Source organism: Rutilus rutilus, assembly GCF_951802725.1.
Source record: "Rutilus rutilus genome assembly, chromosome: 11".
Lineage (NCBI taxonomy): Eukaryota > Metazoa > Chordata > Actinopteri > Cypriniformes > Leuciscidae > Rutilus > Rutilus rutilus.
In genome coordinates, this window is record NC_140216.1 from 5260745 (window position 1) to 5281406 (window position 20662).

The following is a 20662-nucleotide window of genomic DNA, read 5'->3' on the forward strand; positions in this document are numbered from 1 at the left end:
GTGGTGTTTTAATATGCTTTAAGACAAACTTGTAAATTATGACAGAATATTCATTTTTGGGTGAACTATCCCTTTAAGAATAGCCTGTTACTATAATACGACAACTTTGACATTTTCCACAACTTTAAGCGACTTCATTACAAGAGCAAGTTCGTAACAAAAAATGTGATTTAGCCAATCGACATTTATGAATAAAAAATTTACCCTTCAGGATAATGAAGTTTACAAAATTGTCTCGATGCGTTTCTATAGCAACACAACGACTTGTAAGGTGAGAATCGAACTAGCAGAAAATGTCGGCAATGAACATAAAAATGATTCAAAACCTCGCTGAAACTTTATGCAAGCAAGTCAAACATTGTAAGTATTTATTAATGAATGTTTTTTTTCTTCTTATATGCTAGTTAATATTATTGTTTATAATGTAATTCTAATGAAACGTTTGCTAGCAGCTGTTAGTTCATCACCCGGATAGGTCCTGCTTTATAAAGTAGCTGCTACAGTAAATACCGTGTTTAGTGACTTGACAGTATTGTGATTGTGCTGTAGTTAGTATAGCAGAGGTGGAGGGTCTGATAAGGCTGTTCACCGGACTGGTGGGAGAGCAGGCAGAGAGAAGAGCGGCTCACGGACTCGACAGGGTCCAGTTCAGAAATATCCTGCACAACACATTCGGGCTGACTGAAGATGTGATCATGGATAGAGGTAACGTTACGTGTTTGGATGAGGACGATTGTAGACCGTAGTCTGGTCTGACTCTGCAGCATACTGTATATTATATTATATAGTGGTGTGTGAGTGAGAGTATATATTAACAATAAAAATGCATGTAGAGTAAGTTACTGGTCAAAAGTTTGGAAACATTATTATTTTTAATGTATTTGAAAGAATTCTCTTATGCTCATCAAGCCTGCATTTATTTGATGAAAAAATAATAATATTGTGAAATATTATTACAATTTAAAATAATGGTTTTCTATTTTGGAGCACACCCTCCGATCCCCCTTCTTGAAGCTCCAACTATAGGGGGATCACACTTCTCAGCCTCCCTGGGAAAGTCTATGCCAGGGTACTGGACAGGAGAATCCGGCCGATAGTAGAACCATTGGATTCAGGAGGAACAGTGTGGTTTTCGTCCCGGTCGTGGAACACTGGACCAGCTCTATACCCTCTACAGGGTGCTGGAGGGCTCATGGGAGTTTGCCCAACCAATCCACATGTGCTTTGTGGATTTGGAGAAGGCATTTGACTGTGTCCCTCGCGGCGGCCTGTGGAGGGTGCTCCGGGAGTATGGGGTCCGGGGCCCTTTGCTAAGGGCTATCCGGTCCCTGTACGACCGGAGCAGGAGCTTGGTTCGTATTGCCAGCAGTAAGTCAGACTTGTTCCCGGTGCGTGTTGGACTCCGGCAGGGCTGCCCTTTGTCGCCGGTTCTGTTCATCATTTTTATGGACAGAATTTCTAGGCGCAGCCAGGGGCCGGAGGGGGTCAGGTTTGGGGACCACACGATTTCATCTCTGCTCTTTGCGGATGATGTTGTCGTGTTGGCCTCATCAAACCAGGACCTCCAGCATGCACTGGGGCGGTTTGCAGCCGAGTGTGAAGCGGCTGGGATGAAGATCAGCACCTCCAAATCCGAGGCCATGGTTCTCAGTCGGAAAAGGGTGGTTTGCCCGCTCCAGGTTGGTGGAGAGTTCCTGCCTCAAGTGGAGGAGTTCAAGTATCTTGGGGTCTTGTTCACGAGTGAGGGAAGGATGGAACGGGAGATTGACAGGCGGATCGGTGGAGCTTCTGCAGTAATGCGGTCCCTGTACCGGTCTGTCGTGGTGAAGAAGGAGCTGAGCCGCAAGGCGAAGCTCTCGATTTACCAGTCAATCTACGTTCCTACTCTCACCTATGGTCATGAGCTGTGGGTCATGACCGAAAGGACAAGATCCCGGATACAAGCGGCCGAAATGAGCTTTCTCCGCAGGGTGGCTGGGCGATCCCTTAGAGATAGGGTGAGGAGCTCGGTCACTCGGGAGGAGCTCAGAGTAGAGCCGCTGCTCCTCCACATCGAGAGGGGTCAGCTGAGGTGGCTCGGGCATCTTTTCCGGATGCCTCCTGGACGCCTTCCCGGGAAGGCGTTCCGGGCATGTCCCACCGGGAGGAGACCCCGGGGAAGACCTAGGACACGCTGGAGAGACTATGTCTCCCGGCTGGCCTGGGAACGCCTCTGTGTCCCCCCGGAAGAGCTGGAGGAAGTGTCTAGGGAGAGGGAAGTCTGGGCATCCCTGCTTAGACTGCTGCCCCCGTGACCCGTCCCCGGATAAGCGGTAGAAGATGGATGGATGGTTTTCTATTTTAATAAACTTTAAAATATCATTTATTTCTGTGATGCAAAGCTGGAGCCATTACTGCAGTTTTCAGTGTCACATGATCCTTCAGAAATCATTCTAATATGCTGATTTATTATCATGTTTATTATGTTGAAAACAGTTGTGTCTTGATATTTCTTTTATAACCTATGATATTTTTTTCAGGATTCTTTGATGAATAAAAAGTAAAATCTTTTGTAAACAATATATCCTACACTACCGTTCAAAAGTTTGGGGTCAGTAATATTTTTTTCTTTCTTTTCTTGAGAAATTAATACTTTTATTCAGCAAGGATGTGTTAAATGATAGTAAAGATTAATAGAAGACTTTTTATTCATCAATGAATCCTGAAAAAAGTATAACAGGTTTAAAAAATATTAAGCCCTAAACCGTTTCCAACACTGATAATAACTGAGTATCAAATCATCATGTTAGAATGATTTCTGAGGGATCATGTGACACTGAAGACTGGAGTAATGATGCTGAAAATTCAACTTTGCATCACATAAATAAAATATATTTTAAAGTATATTAAAATAGAAAAACATTTTTTTTAAATGTAATAATATTTCGCAAAATTACTGAGTTTTTTTTTTCTGTATTTTTAATCAAATAAATGATGAGCATAAGAGACTTCTTTCAAAAACATTACAAATAGTAATGTCTCCAAACTTTTAACCGGTACTGTACATACTTATTTGCAGTTTAACAAATATAAGGATATTAGTACCTGTCAATAATAATAAATGTACTTATTCATGAAGTACTACTAATATAAAAAAGATTCTCCTTTGTCTGAGCCTCAAGGAGGATATTAACCATTTTTGCACATTTTTGTATTAACCCCTTGTACATTCAGTTTTTCGTGTCTTTGACAAGGACAATGACACCTACGTAAGCGTCAAAGAGTGGGTGGAAGGTCTGTCTGTCTTTTTACGAGGCACGCTGGATGAAAAAATGAATTGTGAGTTCTTTATATTTTATACTCTATAAGGTTATGTACATAAAGTTCATGTTATAAAATATCTTCATACTGTATATAAAATATTCCATGTATAATACCTAGTCTGCTTTGACGTATACGACCTGAATGGGGACGGATACATCTCACGGGAGGAGATATTTCAAATGCTGAACGACAGCCTCGTCAGGCAACCCACCAAAGAGGCCTCTGACGAGAGGATTAAGGATGTTGTGGAAATTGCCTTGAAAAAAATGGTACTACTATGTGTCAGACTCAGAAAATGTATATGGAATATTTTACCATTGTTAAGTATAAAAGATATGTACCTTTTATTTTTTCAGGATTATGACCATGATGGAAGAGTTTCTTATTCCGATTTTGAGAAGACAGTCATAGATGAAAACCTTTTACTAGAAGCTTTTGGCAACTGCCTCCCAGATACGAAGGTAGAAATCACAAGCAACTATTTTTGCATGTAAAATGTATTGTAATTTTAAAAAGACTCTAAAATGTTTTTATTTTTTATTATTTGTTTGGCAGAGAATACTGTTATTTGACCAACATGCATACCAGGAACCATATGAATATTGAAAAGAACCACTGAATTTTGAAGGGTTGGGGTCACTTCAATATATCCTTTTGAGTTTTTACATTATCTATCTATAAATTACAGAAACGTCTGTCTGTCTGTCTGTGTGTCTGTTATTTGCATATCTCTCAAACCGTTAGTCCGATGGATTTCAAAGTTGACAGGTGTCTTGCTACGGGCACGAGTAAGTGCAGTGCCAAATTTGACGTTGTTTGGATTAGAAATGCAAAAGGTATTGTTAAATATATCGGTAAAAGAAGCACATTCTGACATAAACACTCTGTCAGCTAAACATTAAGTCAGCTACACTATTTACTTCTGAATATTATATTTTATTCACGCCATGGCCATCATTTGTAGTAGCCTATTCACAAACTGTTTGCTCAAGCGTAGCGTTTTTTCGGAGTTCACTGTGTATCCTGCTTCCTGAATCGTCGCGCTTATTCATTTGTGGATGTTAACTGAATCTGTAAGTCAGCTACGCTGTTTACTTCTGAATATTATATATCTATCTAAATAAACATTCTGACATTAGAGGGTTGTATCGGTCAAAGAAGCCCCAAGAAGGTTGTGGTTTAAAAATAAACATTCTGACATAAACACTCAGTCAGCTACACTGTTTACTTCTGAATATTATAGTTTGGTTCCAGAACGTGATAAATCCATTTTGATTAATTTGAGTAAAAATGTGTTTTCTTTACCAAGAGAGTGGCAAGATGAAAACCACTATTTTCTGTTTCAAACTTTCACATAGCATCTTTGAGTTATAATAACATAAAAAATTCAAATCCAGATTTTGATTTTCAAAGAATTATTATTAAAACGGATTATTTTTTCCCAAAAATGCAATAAATTCATGACACTTTTTTTTTTCAAAATGCAATTAATCCATTGAATCAATATAAAAGTTATTTTTTATCATATTGGCACTGTTGAAATCAGCCATCGCTAATAAATATCTCCTGAACTTTTTTGACGGCAATCAGCTCACAAAAACTGATTTTGCACGGGCACTTTGCACTGCTCCCTGAATCGACGCGCTTATTCATTTGTGGATGTTAAGTGAATCTGTAAGTCAGCTATGCTCTTTACTTCTGAATATTATATTTAATTCAGGTGCGCTTAACGTTATCGCTACTGTGTAATAGTAGCCTATGCTATTCACCAACTAAACATATCCTATTCAATGCGTTCACAGTCTCTTTCACGGCCATCATTTGTAGTAGCCTATTCCCAAACTGTTTGCTCAAGCATAGCATTTTCTCGGAGTTCACTGTGTGCTTTCTACTTTTTTAGTCTACTGTCTGTGTGTGTGTGTGTCTGTTATTCGCATATCTCTCGAACCGTTAGTCCGATGGATTTCAAACTCGACAGGTGTCTTGCTACGGGCACGAGTAAGTGCAGTGCCAAGTTTGACGTTGTTTGGATGAGAAATGCAAAAGATATCGTTAAATATATCGGTAAAAGAAGCACTTAGAAGGTTGTGGTTTAAAAATAAACATTCTGATATAAACACTCTGTCAGCTACACTGTTTACTTCTGAATATTATATTTTATTCACAGCCATTTGTTGTAGCCTATTCACAAACTGTTTGCTCAAGCGTAGCATTTTTTCGGAGTTCACTGTGTAGCCTGCTCCCTGAAATCTGTATTGTAACAATGAGCACTCAAACACACCAAACCAACAATTACTAAAAACACACACAAAAACTGATTTTGCACGGGCACTTTGCACTGCTCCCTGAATCGACGCGCTTATTCATTTGTGGATGTTAACTGAATCTGTAAGTCAGCTATGCTGTTTACTTCTGAATATTATATTTCATTCTGGTGCGCTTAACGTTATCGCTACTGTGTAATAGTAGCCTATGCTATTCACCAACTAAACATATCCTATTCGATGCGTACACGGTCTCTTTCACGGGCATCATTTAAGCATAGCGTTTTCTCGGAGTTCACTTTGTGCTTTCTACCATGCACAAATAAAAATGTCACTGAACTTTTGCTGTGTAATTGTAACAATGAGCACTCAAACACACCAAACCAACAATTACTAAAAACACACTCAAAAACTGATTTTGCACGGGCATTTTGCACTAGTTTATTTTAATCATCCATCCATTCCTGGTATTTTGTCCACGAGTCAATAAGTGTTTAATGAATTAATCTTTTAAAGTCCCCACTGTGGTGAAAATCAAGTTTTTAATGTTGTTTATATGTCTATGTGGTGTTTTAATATGCTTTAAGACAAACCTGTAAATTATGACAGAATTTTCATTTTTGGGTGAACTATCCCTTTAAGAATAGCCTATAGCCAGAGACTATTTATTATATAGCCTACTATAATACGACACCTTTGACATTTTCCTCAACTTCATTATAAGAGCAAGTTCGTAACAAAAAAGGTGATTTAGCCAATCGACATTTATGAATAAAGAATTTACCCTTCAGGATAATGAAGTTTACAAAATTGTACAGGCTCCGCCTGCGTTTCTATAGCAACATCTAACGAAAGACTTGTAAGGTGAGAATCGAACTAGCAGAAAATGTCGGCAATGAACAGAAAAATAATTCAAAACCTCGCTGAAACTTTATGCAAGCAAGTCAAACATTGTAGGTATTTATTAACTAATGTTTTTTTCTTCTTATATGCCAGTTAATAGTATTGTTTATAATATAATTCTAATAAAACGTTTGCTAGCAGCTGTTAGTTCATCACCCGGATAGGTCCTGCTTTATAAAGTTAGTTACAGTAAATACCGTGTTTAGTGACTTGACAGTATTGTGATTGTGCTGTAGTTAGTATAGCAGAGGTGGGGTGTCTGATAAGGCTGTTCACCGGACTGGTGGGAGAGCAGGCAGAGAGAAGAGCGGCTCACGGACTCGACAGGGTCCAGTTCAGAAATATCCTGCACAACACATTCGGGCTGACTGAAGATGTGATCATGGATAGAGGTAACGTTACGTGTTTGGATGAGGACGATTGTAGACCGTAGTCTGGTCTGACTCTGCAGCATACTGTATATTATATTATATAGTGGTGTGTGAGTGAGATATATTAATAATATATAAAAAATGCATGTAGAGTAAGTTACTGGTCAAAAGTTGGGAAACATTATTATTTTTAATGTATTTGAAAGAAGTCTCTTATGCTCATCAAGCCTGCATTTATTTGATGAAAAATACAGAAAAAACAGTAATAATTGTGAAATATTATTACAATTTAAAATAATGGTTTTCTATTTTAATACACTTTAAAATATCATTTATTTCTGTGATGCAAAGCTGGAGCCATTACTGCAGTTTTCAGTGTCATGATCCTTCAGAAATCATTCTAATGCTGATTTATTATCATGTTTATTATGTTGAAAACAGTTGTGTCTTGATATTTCTTTTATAACCTATATTTTTTCAGGATTCTTTGATGAATAAAAAGTAAAAAAGAAAAAGAAAGATCAGCATTTATTTAAAATAGAAATCTTTTGTAAACAATATATCCTACACTACCGTTCAAAAGTTTGGGGTCAGTAATATTTTTTTCTTTCTTTTTTGGAGAAATTAATACTTTTATTCAGCAAGGATGTGTTAAATGATAGTAAAGATTTATAGAATACTTTTTATTCAACAATGAATCCTGAAAAAAGTATAACAGGTTTCAAAAATATTAAGCCCTAAACTGTTTCCAACATTGATAATAACTGAGTATCACTGAAGGATCATGTGACACTGAAGACTGGAGTAATGATGCTGAAAATTCAACTTTGCATCACATAAATAAAATATATTTTAAAGTATATTAAAATAGAAAAACATTATTTTAAAATGTCATAATATTTAGCAAAATTACTGGGGTTTTTTTTTCTGTATTTTTAATCAAATAAATGATGAGCATAAGAGACTTCTTTCAAAAACATTACAAATAGTAATGTCTCCAAACTTTTAACCGGTACTGTACATACTGTTGGAAACTCAGAAGCGAAGTCCAGGAGACTTGGTTCTTTCTTCAGCAGGATTCTTTATTGAGAACACAAGCTGTCCGTAGCTGCAGTCATCAAGTCTGACTAAAGCAGTGTACATTGTAGTTTATATACATTTAGAGGGGAGGGATTTACATAAAGGTGGCATGCAAATGAGTTTACATAAGTACAGGAGTCAGCTCGTTACCTGATCTCATCAGCATAACAGTGTCATTCAAATGCATAGATGCTAATCCAATCAGCCTGACAGTATCACCCATACCTTCACATTATCATGGGACAATGACACTGTTCAGGAGGTGCATAAAGACAAAAGGTTAATGTCAGACACCTGGGTTGACTTAATCTTCTTTGAATCTCATCATCTATGCCTCAAAATGTAAAACACAGTGTACAGGACTTTCTCGGTTTATATACTATTGTATTGGAACCTAAATTAAACATTTAATACATTTGTAATACAACAGTTTAACAAAAATAAGGATATTAGTACCTGTCAATAATAATAAACCTTTGTAATATTTTCTTATTCATGAAGTACTACTAATATAAAAAAAGATTCTCCTTTGTCTGAGCCTCAAGGAGGATATTAACCATTTTTGCAATTTTTTGTATTAACCTCTTGTGCATTCAGTTTTCCGTGTCTTTGACAAGGACAATGACACCTACGTAAGCGTCAAAGAGTGGGTGGAAGGTCTGTCTGTCTTTTTACGAGGCACGCTGGATGAAAAAATGAAATGTGAGTTCTTTATATTTTATACTTTATAAGGTTATGTACATAAATGTCATGTTATAAAATACAGTGGGGAGAACAAGTAGGCTATTTGATACACTGCTGATTTTGCAGGTTTTCCAACTAACAAAGCATGTAGAAGTCTGTCATTTTTATCATAGGTACACTTCAACTGTGAGTGACGGAATCTAAAACAAAAATTTTTAAGTAATTAATTTGCATTTTATTGCATGACATAAATATTTTATACATCAGAAAAGCAGAACTTAATATTTGGTACAGAAACCTTTGTTTGCAATTACAGAGATCATATGTTTCCTGTAGTTCTTGACCAGGTTTGCACACACTGCAGCAGGGATTTTGGCCCACTCCTCCATACAGACTTTCTCCAGATCCTTCAGGTTTCTGGACTGTCGCTGGGCAATACGGACTTTCAGCTCCCTCCAAATATTTTCTATTGGGTTCAGGTCTGGAGACTGGCTAGGCCACTCCAGGACCTTGAGATGCTTCTTACGGAGCCACTCCTTAGTTGCCCTGGCTGTGTGTTTCGGGTCGTTGTCATGCTGGAAGACCCAGCCACGACCCATCTTCAATGCTCTTACTGAGGGAAGGAGGTTGTTGGCCAAGATCTCATGATACATGGCCCCATCCATCCTCCCCTCAATACGGTGCAGTCGCCCTGTCCCCTTTGCAGAAAAGCATCCCCAAAGAATGATGTTTCCACCTCCATGCTTCACGGTTGGGATGGTGTTCTTGGGGTTGTACTCATCCTTCTTCTTCCTCCAAACACGCTGAGTGGAGTTTAGACCAAAAAGCTCTATTTTTGTCTACCTCTGGATCATCCAGATGGTCATTGGCACGTCTATTACAGTATGTATGCACCGGTTTCAGACATTCCCAAGGAGATAATTAGTCATTTTTGGCGAACAGGTGAAAATCTGAGAGAGCAAAACAAAAGGGACTGCAGTATGCATTCGAGGGATATATCCACGACATAATATGCAAACGATTAGAGAATAATTTCATACGCTGACCATTCAAATGGGAAACACACAAATTGAGGAACAGCTATGTGCATGCACAGCAGGGTGAGTGAAATTTGAAAATCTAATATTTATAAATCAAACAGCTTATCCATAAGTATTGTGGAATAAACACAAGACATTAGCCTGACCACTTTGCAATGATAACATTCTCCCGCTTATATTTTTAGTGCGCCAGGCTACAGCTCACACGTCGTGGGTCACATAAGTGACTAACGTTACTGTTATGAACTGATTAAGTTTGCATACCAACCTTTTCCTTGGAGATCTCCGGCAAGCCCCCTGATGTTCCCTCCTTTTACTAACTACCTTTTACTTATACTAGAACTAACACCGGGAGAGTCGCGATCGGATTGGGGTACTAGTTTAGCCGTCGATTAACAAAATGCTGAAATATATTTTTAAGTAACGTTAAGTTATGTCAGTGAGCCTCCGTCTTGCCTTTAATCACACTGCTTGATCCACGAGCTGGACAATAACTTTATTCTAGAGCTGCTATAAAGCCAAAACACTTTACTTTTAATTTCCTATTATCAATGTAAAGCCGCTTTGGAACAATCTACATTGTTAAAAACGCTATATAAATAAAGATGACGCCCGGCATTTCTCCCCTTTGGTTTTAGGTTTCGGGAAGGGAACAAAATCCACCACCCCGTCCAAACTTTTAGGATACCGGGTATCAGATTTGCACAATCCATACGCATAACGCTTGGGCATGTTTCCCTCGCTCGAAAGCTTGCCAGACCTCCCGCGCCTAGTTACGGTTGCTAAGCCACGATTGGCCAGTGGCGGTTTTCAGGCGTGGCTTAGCGAAGGGTCAATTGTGGAGAGGTTGGAGTCTGTTTGATTGAGTGTGTGGACAGGTGTCTTTTATACAGGTAACGAGTGGAGAACAGGAGGGCTTCTTAAAGAAAAACTAACAGGTCTGTGAGAACCGGAATTCTTACTGGTTGGTAGGTGATCAAATACTTATGTCATGCAATAAAATGCAAATTAATTATTTAAAAATCATACAATGTGATTTTCTGGATTTTTGTTTTAGATTCAGTCTCTCACAGTTGAAGTGTACCTATGATAAAAAATGACAGACTTCTACATGCTTTGTAAGTGGGAAAACCTGCAAAATCGGCAGTGTATCAAATACTTGTTCTCCCCACTGTATCTACATACTGTATATAAAATATTCCATGTATAATACCTAGTCTGCTTTGACGTATACGACCTGAATGGGGACGGATACATCTCACGGGAGGAGATGTTTCAAATGCTGAAAGACAGCCTCGTCAGGCAACCCACCGAAGAGGACCCCGACGAGGGGATTAAGGATGTTGTGGAAATTGCCTTGAAAAAAATGGTACTACTATGTGTCAGACTCAGAAAATGTATATGGAATATTTTACCATTGTTAAGTATAAAATATATGTACCTTTTATTTTTTCAGGATTATGACCACGATGGAAGAGTTTCTTATTCCGATTTTGAGAAGACAGTCATAGATGAAAACCTTTTACTAGAAGCTTTTGGCAACTGCCTCCCAGATACGAAGGTAGAAATCACAAGCAACTATTTTTGCATGTAAAATGTATCGTAATTTAAAAAAAGAGACGGGCTCTAAAATGTTTGTTTTTTTATTATTTGTTTGGCAGAGAATACTGGTATTTGAGCAACATGCATTCCAGGAACCATATGAATATTGAAAAGAACCACTGAATTTTGAAGGGTTGGGGTCAGAATCCCTTGTCTCTTCAATATATCTATATATCCTTTTGAGTTTTTACATTATTCCTATAACAAGCACTAATCAAGTTATATAATCATTGCTATATTTAATAAGTGATTCACATACAGTTTTAATCATATTTTGTTGTCAGCATTTCTACCAGTATCTTTCTAAGTGCATTATGGTGTCTGTGACTAATCTTTTGTGCCCTGAACGAGGACCTTGAGAACAGGCTCTTTGTATTGGGAAAACAGCTAATAACCTAATAGAAGAGGGCAAGCCTGAAGAAGCCCCTCATCAGATGACTCTATGTCTGTTTTCTGCTGACCAAGTTAAGGTTACAGGGGTCAACCTCTACGTGACTTACGCGATCTGGTTCACAGAATTGTACTTCTTTTCTGTGTATTTCTCTAAAGACTAAAGTGAACATTATCTGTACTTCTTTCTGAGGAGGGAAGGTTTTATCAGTATGTTTTGGGTAGTCTGTCCTGATAATAATGAGCTCAGGCCCTCTACAACCTTGGTAGAACTGCTATTCCCTTGTACTTTTGTGTATGCGTTGAATGCTCTGTACAGGTCTCATGATATATAGCAGCAGACCTCAAGACGCCTTTCGACAACCTCAGAGGTCATCACTGGACCTCCATGGACTCGGATGACAATTATCTTGATTAATGTCGACGTACCCTACTCTCTATCCATAAGTGTGGAATTGTTTCGACTTTATGTTCTCTTAGCCAATCAGAAGTAGCAATGATGTAATGTATGCCCTTGGAAATGGTATAATTGGTGTAAGATTTTGTGTAAGGTAGAGTTGGCTTGCAACCTCCTCGTGAGACTCGTGGCTCTACCGATGAAACTGCAAACTATTCTTCAGTACATTTTTATTTATTTGATTGAACCTCACGACTCCTGGTCTTCTCTCATTATATCTGGTCCTGGGTCTTACAGCTGTTACCTCCCTAACAATTTTGTATATGGTTTGTCAAAACATTGTTTGTGGCTGTAAAATATTGTTCAATGTAAGACCACAGTTGTTTTATTAAATTCTTCTGCGTGGCTTTGCAGTAGCGGTCTTTACTTGTACAGGTTTGACCTCTGGAACAGATGTGACCTAAAAAAAAAAGAAGAATATATATCAGCAATACATCATGAAAAATTGCACACAAACATAATGTACTTAAAGGGGTCCTATTATGCCTTTTTACATTTCCAACTTTCTTTATTGTGTAATGTTGCTGTTTGAGCATAAAAACTGTCTGAAAAGTTACAAAGGACAAAGTCACTCCAAAGTGAGTTATTCTCTATATCAGTGTCACTGTTTCTCCCTGAAACGCCTCCATTGTAGTCTTGAGTTTTCTTCTGAGAACGAACACGTCACAATATTCCTCATTTAAATAATTCCCGCCCAATGCATACGCAAAAAATGGTTGCAATGCCTGGTTGCGTCAGTTAGTAGTTGTGTGTTGAAACTCAGGGTTATGGTAAGGGGCGTGGCATTTCCAAAACACGCTCAAAGCAGTTGACCAATCACAACAAAATGATCTAGCTGACCAATCAGAGCACACTGCACTTTTCAGAAGGAGGAGCTTCATAGAGACAGGAACTAAACAGAGCGTTACTGACAGACTGGGAAGAGAGAAGCTGCAACAATGTGAAAAATGTGAAGCATGAAAACCTATTCTAGTAGACCCCAAAAACAAAATCAAGACTTTGTAAAAGGGCACAACAGGTCCTATTTAAATAATATTTACAGCAGGAATAAAACAGACAAACTAACCTTAGTCATAGTTTGACGGATCAAATTGGCGGTGACATTTAATGAATGATCCTCCATGTCCAACTTGGGCAGCTCTGGTAATTTTGGGCCAATTGGAGTCTCAGTTTCATTCAAAAAGAACACTGTTTCCCCCAATTTTCTTTTTCTACTTTCTAAATGTGTAATCCTTGGCATAAATCGAACAGGCTGTGACAGGTTCTCGTTCCTTTTACTCAAATCTCCCTCTTTAACACTTGAAGATGAGGATGGTGCACTCTGCTTTGAAGTTTCTGCGAGAGGAGGGATGGAATTATGTAGAGAGCCCATCTTATCCTCTGTAGGTAATGTTGTTTTAGTGGTCCACTGCACTTGAAATGGCTGTGTAAAATTGGGAAGTCTATAAGAAACATCCTCCGTTGGGGGCAAAGGCTGCTCAGGAAAGCCCAAGTAGTCAGACTTTACATTCTCCCTTCTGGCGCTTGCAAAGTCTCTCTGGATCTCAGGAGCTGCAGATGCTCGGGTGTCCGTGCTTGATGACGCTGTGCTTACTTCCGATTGCTGATCGTATTGTTTTGCTGAAAAAAAAAAACATCACACAAGTTAGATAGATTTTCTACAAATGTAACCTGTTAAGAGACATGATTAAAAGTACCAGTGTTTTGGCTTGCTCTGTTAACATATCTCCTCCTGTCCTGTAACTTCTGCCTCGTCTCTTCCACAGTTTCGTACTCGGGGGCATAGCAGACATGCAGCTGTCCCCCAAAGAAGCTCTTTTCATCAGTACGCCGTTTAGCTATCCTGCAAATTTACACATTGTAACATATGCATGTCATTCCGTGATACGAGCGCTTTTTGAGTTGTGCATATAAAAAAGTACTGAATGTAAACACTGCACCAACTTTGATTGTGTTATTATAGGCATTAAATACAAAGAAATATAATAAAATATAAATAAAATGATTCATAAAAGAAACAACTGATTATTTAAAACTGTACTTTAGTAAAAATGTCAGCGTTAAATTCTCTTTATAATAATCAGCTTAAAGTGTCATGACCTTGAGTAAAAAAGTAAAGTTTAAATGATCTGTTAACTATGGAAGCTCGTTCCTGCCACAGAATAAAAAAATTAAAAAGGTAATTGTGACTTTTTATCTCACAATTCAGACTTTTTTTCCCCCTCGCAATTGCAAGTTTACTTCCCCCCCAAAAATCTGACTTTTTTCCTCAGAATTGTGTGATAAACTCGCAATGCTGAGAAAAAAAAGTCTGAATTGGACTTTATAACTCAAAATTGCGAGTTTATATCTCACAAGTCTGTGAAAAGTAGTAGAATTGCGAGATATAAACTCGCAATTGTGAAAGAAAAGCCAGAATTGCGAGTTCTCTCATAATTATGACTATTTTTCTCACAATTACTTTTATATTTTTTACTCTGAGGCGGAAACAAGCATAGTTCCATAGTTAACCCTGTTCATTTTGTTTCATCAAAGAATCACAAACAATTTGATCAGTTTCCACAATAATAAGAAATGTTTCTTTCTTTTTGAAGGATCATATAACACTGAAGACTGGAGTAATGATGCTGAAAATTCAGCTTTGCATCACAAGAATAAATTACATTTTAAAATACATTAATATAGAAAACAGTTATTTTAAATTGTAATAATAAATATTTCACAATATTACTGTTTTACTGTATATTTTTGATCAAATAAATGCACCCTTGCCTTGGTAAGCATGCATTTGTATTTGACCAGGTGAACTAAAATTGAATGAGCTGACTTTGAACATGTTTTAGTCTGTCCTTACCTTGCACTTGTCAGCTTCTGGAACTGAAATAAGTAGACTTCAGTGAACTGCTCTGCTGGGTATTCATCAAGTGCCCTGTACTCCTCGACCACTCCATACAGAGCAAAGAGCTGCACCAGCTCTGCCATCACTCCTATAGCGGGCACTCCTTGAACTAGCAGGAACCGAGACTCCAAGTTGATGGTGTATACCTGAAACCAGCGATTCAGCCATGGAAATAGCCTTATTATTTTCCTAGGCTGTGACTCAAAACCTAGTGAGATGACTCTCTGGCTGTCACTCTGATTGCTGCATGGCACGATAAGCTAAAATACAGTGCTAACTAAAACAATTTATAAAATAAACCGACCTTAACAGCTCTTTGGCGTCTTCCCTCTCTGTATTTTGCGCGTGTTTGGGCAACATTTTGTTGCTCGTGGTGTTTATACACTTTTTGTGTGTCCCACACAGAAGGATTAGCGACTGAACTATCCATTTGTGTGGTGAAGTCAGACCCAGCGCCCGAACAAAACAAGTCACGGGTTTTCAAAATACAAGTCTCAATTTTTAAAACAATCCTTTCATTTGTTATTGTGATAATTGGCAGTTGCATTGTTAATTCATCATTATATTTCATTATATTTATATTTATTAATGCAATGTAAAAAATTTTTTTTTACTGAATATAATCGAAATATAGATTTAAATATAGGCATAATTAAAAGAAAAAATCAATGATTTTTTTCATTTATTCAAGTGTTTTTCTTATTGATTTTTAATACAATAAAATATATATTTGACTATTGAGCCACGTTTTGCATTATTATACATTTATACTGTTAAAAATGTATTTTTCAAAGAACACAGGACCATTTAAGAGAAATGTAAAAAAAGAAAAGAAAAAAAGAAAGAAGCCAAACGTGATTAAAATGTTTAAAACGAACCCATTTTAATCTTCTTCATTTCTTATTTTATTTCATTTAAAGTATAAGCGTTCATTTAGGCTACATTAATAGCAAATTAATAAATAATATCCAACTTGAGTACTAGACTACTTAAACGATTAAACCTAAAACAATTCACAGGGGTCCTTTCGTGCATTTGGATAAATAGGCTTACAGCACAGTATTTCACAAGATATGTCATCAGATTCTTGACAAGAGAGAAACAAAAAGTTCCTCTTTTCGTCCCCTTCTCATAATTTAGACACATTTACATTAGCATCCTTCCTGAATTAAAGGCTGAGTAAAATGTCTGAGGACGTTATCTACTCGGATGTCGTATTTGTGAAAAGAAACGAGGCTGGCAGTAACGACCCAGATCAGAGTCAATTAGGTGAGTTTTCAGTAGGAGTTGTTTTGGTATTTTTCTTAATTAACTGCATGCATTTTTGTAATGCTCCTCCTGTCGAAGTGATGCCCTATGAGAACAGTTCATGACAATCAAATGTTTGCAGTAAAATTAAGATAGCTATTTGAGTTTAGAGACGCATCAGGCTAAACATAAATAACGCAAATCAAACATAACTCAAGTAACATCACATAAAACTGGGAAGTTCATGGATGTTAATGTTCTTATGAAATCAGTATCAGTAGGCCTACAATAAAAAAGCACATTGACCACAAGCAACTTAAATCCTTGTGCTCGTTAAACTGTTTTATTTGTATAGCCTATATGCTTGAGTAAAACCTTAAATTGTAATTTGGCATAATAAAACACTCTCTTATATCAATTCGTGTTGGTGATTCTTCTGCAGCTTCGCAAACGACCAAACTTAAAGAGGTATTTCACCACAAAATTAAAATTGTCATCTTTTACTCGGCCTCAAATTGTTCCAAACCTGTATTAGCTTCTTTCTTCTGTTGAACACAAAAGATGATATTTTGAAGAATGTTGGTAACCTGACAGTTGATGGATCCACTGTATTTCATATTTCATTTATTTTTCCTATTATACAAGTCAATGGCTACCGTCAACTGTCAGGTTACCAACATTCTTCAAAATATCTTCTTTTGTGTTCAACAGAAGAAACTCATACAGGTTTAGAACGACATGAGGGCGAGTAAACGAAGACACAATTTTCATTTTTGGGTGAACTATCCCTTTAAGGTTTTAATCAAATATGCTTGATTAAAACCTTAAATTGTGATTTAGCATATTAAACCACTCTCTGATATCAATTCTTGTTGGTGATTCTTCTCAAGCTTCGCAAAACACCAAACCATGTGGTGACTTTGGTCGACTGTTACTAACGGCTCTGTGTGTTCTCCTCACGGGTGGATTGATCGCACTCAGCTTCCAATGTACGTATCCTTCTTCACACTTGTTTAAAAAAAAAGCCCAATTTTTTTGGATTGATTGATTTTATACTGGGCACAAATTTTGGATCCAAATGAGTAACATTTTAATACACAATATTATGGAAGCCAATTTTTTTTCATGCAATTGCGAAAAAAAAAAAAAAAAAAGATGGGAGGAATTTTTTTTTTACAAATTTTTGTGTTCGCTTGCGAAACTTTTGTGTTCCAGAAAAACTTTTGAGTTCTTTGAAAGAGAAAGCAAAGTTTCTTGGGCGGAACTCAAAATATTTGTGAGAGAAACCAAAAGCAGACATAATTTTTCCTCCCATCTCATTTTTTCCCCCCATCACCATGTCCCTTAAGGGGCTCCGTAACGTTTTTTTTGGGGAACACAAAAGCTTTGAAATATGTTTTCCCACCACCATGTCCCTTTAGGTGCTCCATAGTACACATCTCACTTTTTTTTTCTTTTTTTTATTGTGACATCTATACAATTTTAATGAAGGGTATAACTATAACTTTTTGTTTAGATGTATATACAGAGAAAAAGCTTAAAGATCTTCAGCAGCTTCACACTGCACTGAATGAAAACCTCACAGGTAAATACTCATTATACAGAGTTTAAAACTGTCCAATAAAGTAATGTATTATATCATTATAAACACACACCACTGGTCTCTGTCTTTAATAATATTCTCACAAAGTTTGCACAAAAAAGTTTGCGTTGTTCATGGAATGTTTTTACCTGAAACATTTGGTTGGATGTTCGCCTAATTATTCCATAACGTTCCCTTAATGTTTGCATAACCAAAACATTTGCGTAATGTTTTCAATGGGAACATATATTTGTAAACTGGGACTATGATTTGTCAATTTAATACAGCGGTACTTCAAGACATGCATCACTGGCAACAAAATCTGTCCAAGGCTCTGGATGACAGTGGTAAGTGATCATCATCACAATATACATCACTATGAAAGAGGGAAAAGATTGATAACTCCGCTCAAATGCTATAAACTTCAGCGTGTCCAAAGGATTGGGAGTATCATGCGGGAAAATGTTACTACTTCTCCACAAACACCCTGGACTGGACTGGGAGTCGAGATACCTGCATCTCAGATGGCGGTCATCTGGTGATCATAAACAGCGAAGATGAACAGGTTTGTCTGTATACTCATGAACAAGTTTTTTTTATTATAAAGTAATGCAATGTAAATAACAAGTCAACACTTTGTCCTTGAAGGAGTTCCTGATGAACATAACTATAAAATATAAAGAGTTGTTCTGGATTGGCCTGACAGATGAGAAGAAAGAGGGTCAGTGGTTATGGGTTGACAACACAGAACTTAGTCAAGATAAAAGGTAGATGAAATCTTTGCACTCAAAATACACTTAAAATACACATTCATCTTTCCAGAGGTGAAGTATCCCTTTAATTTGCAGTTATTTTCTAAACTCCAAATATTTGACCCTTTTGACAGGTGTTGAGAAGCAGCTCACTGAAACGTATCATTTCTTTCAGGTACTGGAATGGAAAGGAACCAGACAACTGGACAGGGTCTCGTAGAGAGTACAAGACGGGAGAGGACTGTGTTATCCTCAAACTAGCTGATCTTAAAAGCTGGTCTGATGCATTCTGCGGTAATCCATTCAGAAGAATATGTGAGACCAGATCCTCCAGACAAACATAGTGGCCATGGAAAGCAATGTATGGCATTGGATTATTTTGAAAATGTGTATATCTTTCTATTTAGGGTCCCATAAGCCCCAGTTGCTTTTGTTCTGACATCTCTTTTTCTCTCTGGCTTGAAGTCTGTGGCACACCACAGTTGAACTGGGCAGGAATGAGTAGACAGCTTTGCGGTGTCCTACTCAGACCCACTTCTGCTTGTTATAAGTTTTGAGGCCTTGAGACGTTCTTGCCTCATGCAAAGTTCAGTGAAGTCACTGATTTTGAATCTCAGCTCTGAATTGGCCATCTTGGATTCTGAAAATAGTTCACATCTTCACCTAAGTTGGCTCAAGGTGACTTTCATGCAAAAGTTATTGGATTCAAAACGTTCCAAACAGCTTCCATTCAACCTGATGTCTGTCAAAGATGTGAAGATCGGTGATATCCTGTATCATTTTAGTTCTGGATGTTTCCTAACGCAAATGATCTTCCATTGAAATGCAAAGCTCATTATCATTAAATTCAACCTGGACACACTTTAGCCCACAGCTGAGCTACCATCGCAGGAAAGATCCTTCAATCAGTTTATGACCCAATTTTTAGCCCCAAAAAATAAGAAAGATTTAATGCATTTGCAATCAAACAAAATATGATTTTTTTTTCACCTGGATATATTTGCTTTGGCAAAAAATATATTTGTCCTGCCATGTATAAAATTGCAAGAAACGGTTATAAAACATTTTCTCAAGGCCATTGCTTTGCTCGATCACAGGCAGCCACATCTTTTCCTTTTTTCTAAATATATGGTCACATGAAAAATTGTGCAGTTATAGTTATAAGTAAATAAAATTAATTCTAAAAATCACCAGCAGGGCACTGTGACAATCATTGATGTGCTTGACTGCGCAATCTGAGGCTGTAGTGTTTGCATGCATGCATCTTGTGTTAATGTGCAAAATGCAAGTGAAAAGATCTGTACCTCTCAAGAAAATAAAGATGAAAGGCTTGCAGCACCAGTTTAATTTTTTAATAAAAACAAAACAAAAACAAAAACAAGAGTTATCCACAGTAAATTGCAGGAACATTCCAATCTATATGGACCAACATGGTTTGCAATGAACAACAACAACTTCAAAATCTGTTTTTGGAATGATGCTGTTAATGTCTTTAGTGTTTAAATATAATACAAAGGCGGCGACTCGCAGCAACTGTGTGATTTCCATGTTCAATCTTCTTGTAGTTACAAGGATGCACAATGACAAACAGCATTCAGAGCTACAGTCAGTCATGTGTTCAGGTTTTCTCAGTTTTGCTGTATTAAAATGTTCAGAAGTCCGAGTCAGTGTCTGAATCGGTCTCGGTGAGTGTTTTGTCCGTCTCCATGTGCAGTTCTCTGACAGTAAGGATACGTGTGAGCATGCTGTCCAGAGCCTCATCACTCAGCGAGATGGCTGTAAACCACGTAGGACTGCTGGGTACACAGGAGCGCTCAGGGCTCAGGTAGAATTTGGTCGCATGATGTCTTATGCCTGGTGAACTGGAAGAAACAACAGATAGTTTGACAACCAAATACACCATGACTCATTTGATTAAGGTGCCCCTATTGTGCCTTTTCAGAAATTAACTTTCATGCAGGGTGTAATGTAACTGTTTGTGAATGTTAATGCTCTGTAACGTTTTAAAAGATCAATAAACATGATAAAAGGAGTTATTGAACTGCCTGTCTAAAGTCTTACTTCCTGCTCAAACCAAAGTAGGTTTG

General features: G+C 37.4%; 5 protein-coding genes across 17 annotated transcripts in view; 3 read left to right on the forward strand and 2 right to left on the reverse strand.

Moving 5' to 3' along the window:
- Positions 1-258: 258 nt before the first annotated feature.
- Positions 259-3964, forward strand: LOC311299936 (calaxin-like). Its single transcript, XM_084423899.1, has 6 exons — positions 259-360; positions 550-705; positions 3214-3318; positions 3421-3572; positions 3660-3764; positions 3859-3964. The coding sequence occupies exons 1-6, from the start codon at positions 294-296 to the stop codon at positions 3907-3909; spliced, it is 636 nt and encodes a 211-aa protein (XP_084280025.1). The 5' UTR covers positions 259-293; the 3' UTR covers positions 3910-3964.
- A 2459-nt stretch (positions 3965-6423) lies between these two features.
- Positions 6424-12441, forward strand: LOC311299370 (calaxin-like). The gene is made up of 6 exons (XM_084422886.1): positions 6424-6520; positions 6707-6862; positions 8519-8623; positions 10863-11014; positions 11102-11206; positions 11307-12441. The coding sequence occupies exons 1-6, from the start codon at positions 6454-6456 to the stop codon at positions 11355-11357; spliced, it is 636 nt and encodes a 211-aa protein (XP_084279012.1). The 5' UTR covers positions 6424-6453; the 3' UTR covers positions 11358-12441.
- rbm48 (RNA binding motif protein 48) lies at positions 11273-15438 on the reverse strand. The gene is made up of 5 exons (XM_084422885.1): positions 15298-15438; positions 14949-15139; positions 13792-13937; positions 13161-13714; positions 11273-12494 (listed from the first exon to the last, which is right to left on the reverse strand). The coding sequence occupies exons 1-5, from the start codon at positions 15421-15423 to the stop codon at positions 12423-12425; spliced, it is 1089 nt and encodes a 362-aa protein (XP_084279011.1). The 5' UTR covers positions 15424-15438; the 3' UTR covers positions 11273-12422.
- A 683-nt stretch (positions 15439-16121) lies between these two features.
- On the forward strand, positions 16122-20616 carry illr4 (immune-related, lectin-like receptor 4). Of its 3 annotated transcripts, XM_084423793.1 has the most exons (8): positions 16122-16262; positions 17132-17230; positions 17758-17826; positions 18111-18170; positions 18252-18388; positions 18472-18590; positions 18751-18936; positions 19041-20616. In XM_084423793.1, exons 1-7 carry the CDS (start codon positions 16178-16180, stop codon positions 18917-18919), a joined length of 738 nt encoding a protein of 245 aa, XP_084279919.1. In that variant the 5' UTR covers positions 16122-16177; the 3' UTR covers positions 18920-18936; positions 19041-20616. The 3 variants fall into 3 exon arrangements, with proteins under 3 accessions (XP_084279919.1, XP_084279918.1, XP_084279920.1); XM_084423792.1 differs by having other exon boundaries at positions 18751-20616; XM_084423794.1 differs by lacking the exon at positions 17758-17826 and having other exon boundaries at positions 18751-20616.
- Positions 19913-20662, reverse strand: part of LOC311299878 (zinc finger MYM-type protein 4-like) — a gene marked incomplete at its 5' end in the record, with an annotated part of 37198 nt that continues 36448 nt past the window's right edge. For all 11 annotated transcript variants that reach the window (XM_084423787.1, XM_084423784.1, XM_084423786.1 and 8 more), the window contains one exon: positions 19913-20437. In XM_084423787.1, the coding sequence (XP_084279913.1) occupies positions 20227-20437 (211 nt within the window). In that variant the 3' untranslated portion in view covers positions 19913-20226. The remainder of the gene's footprint in view (positions 20438-20662) is intronic.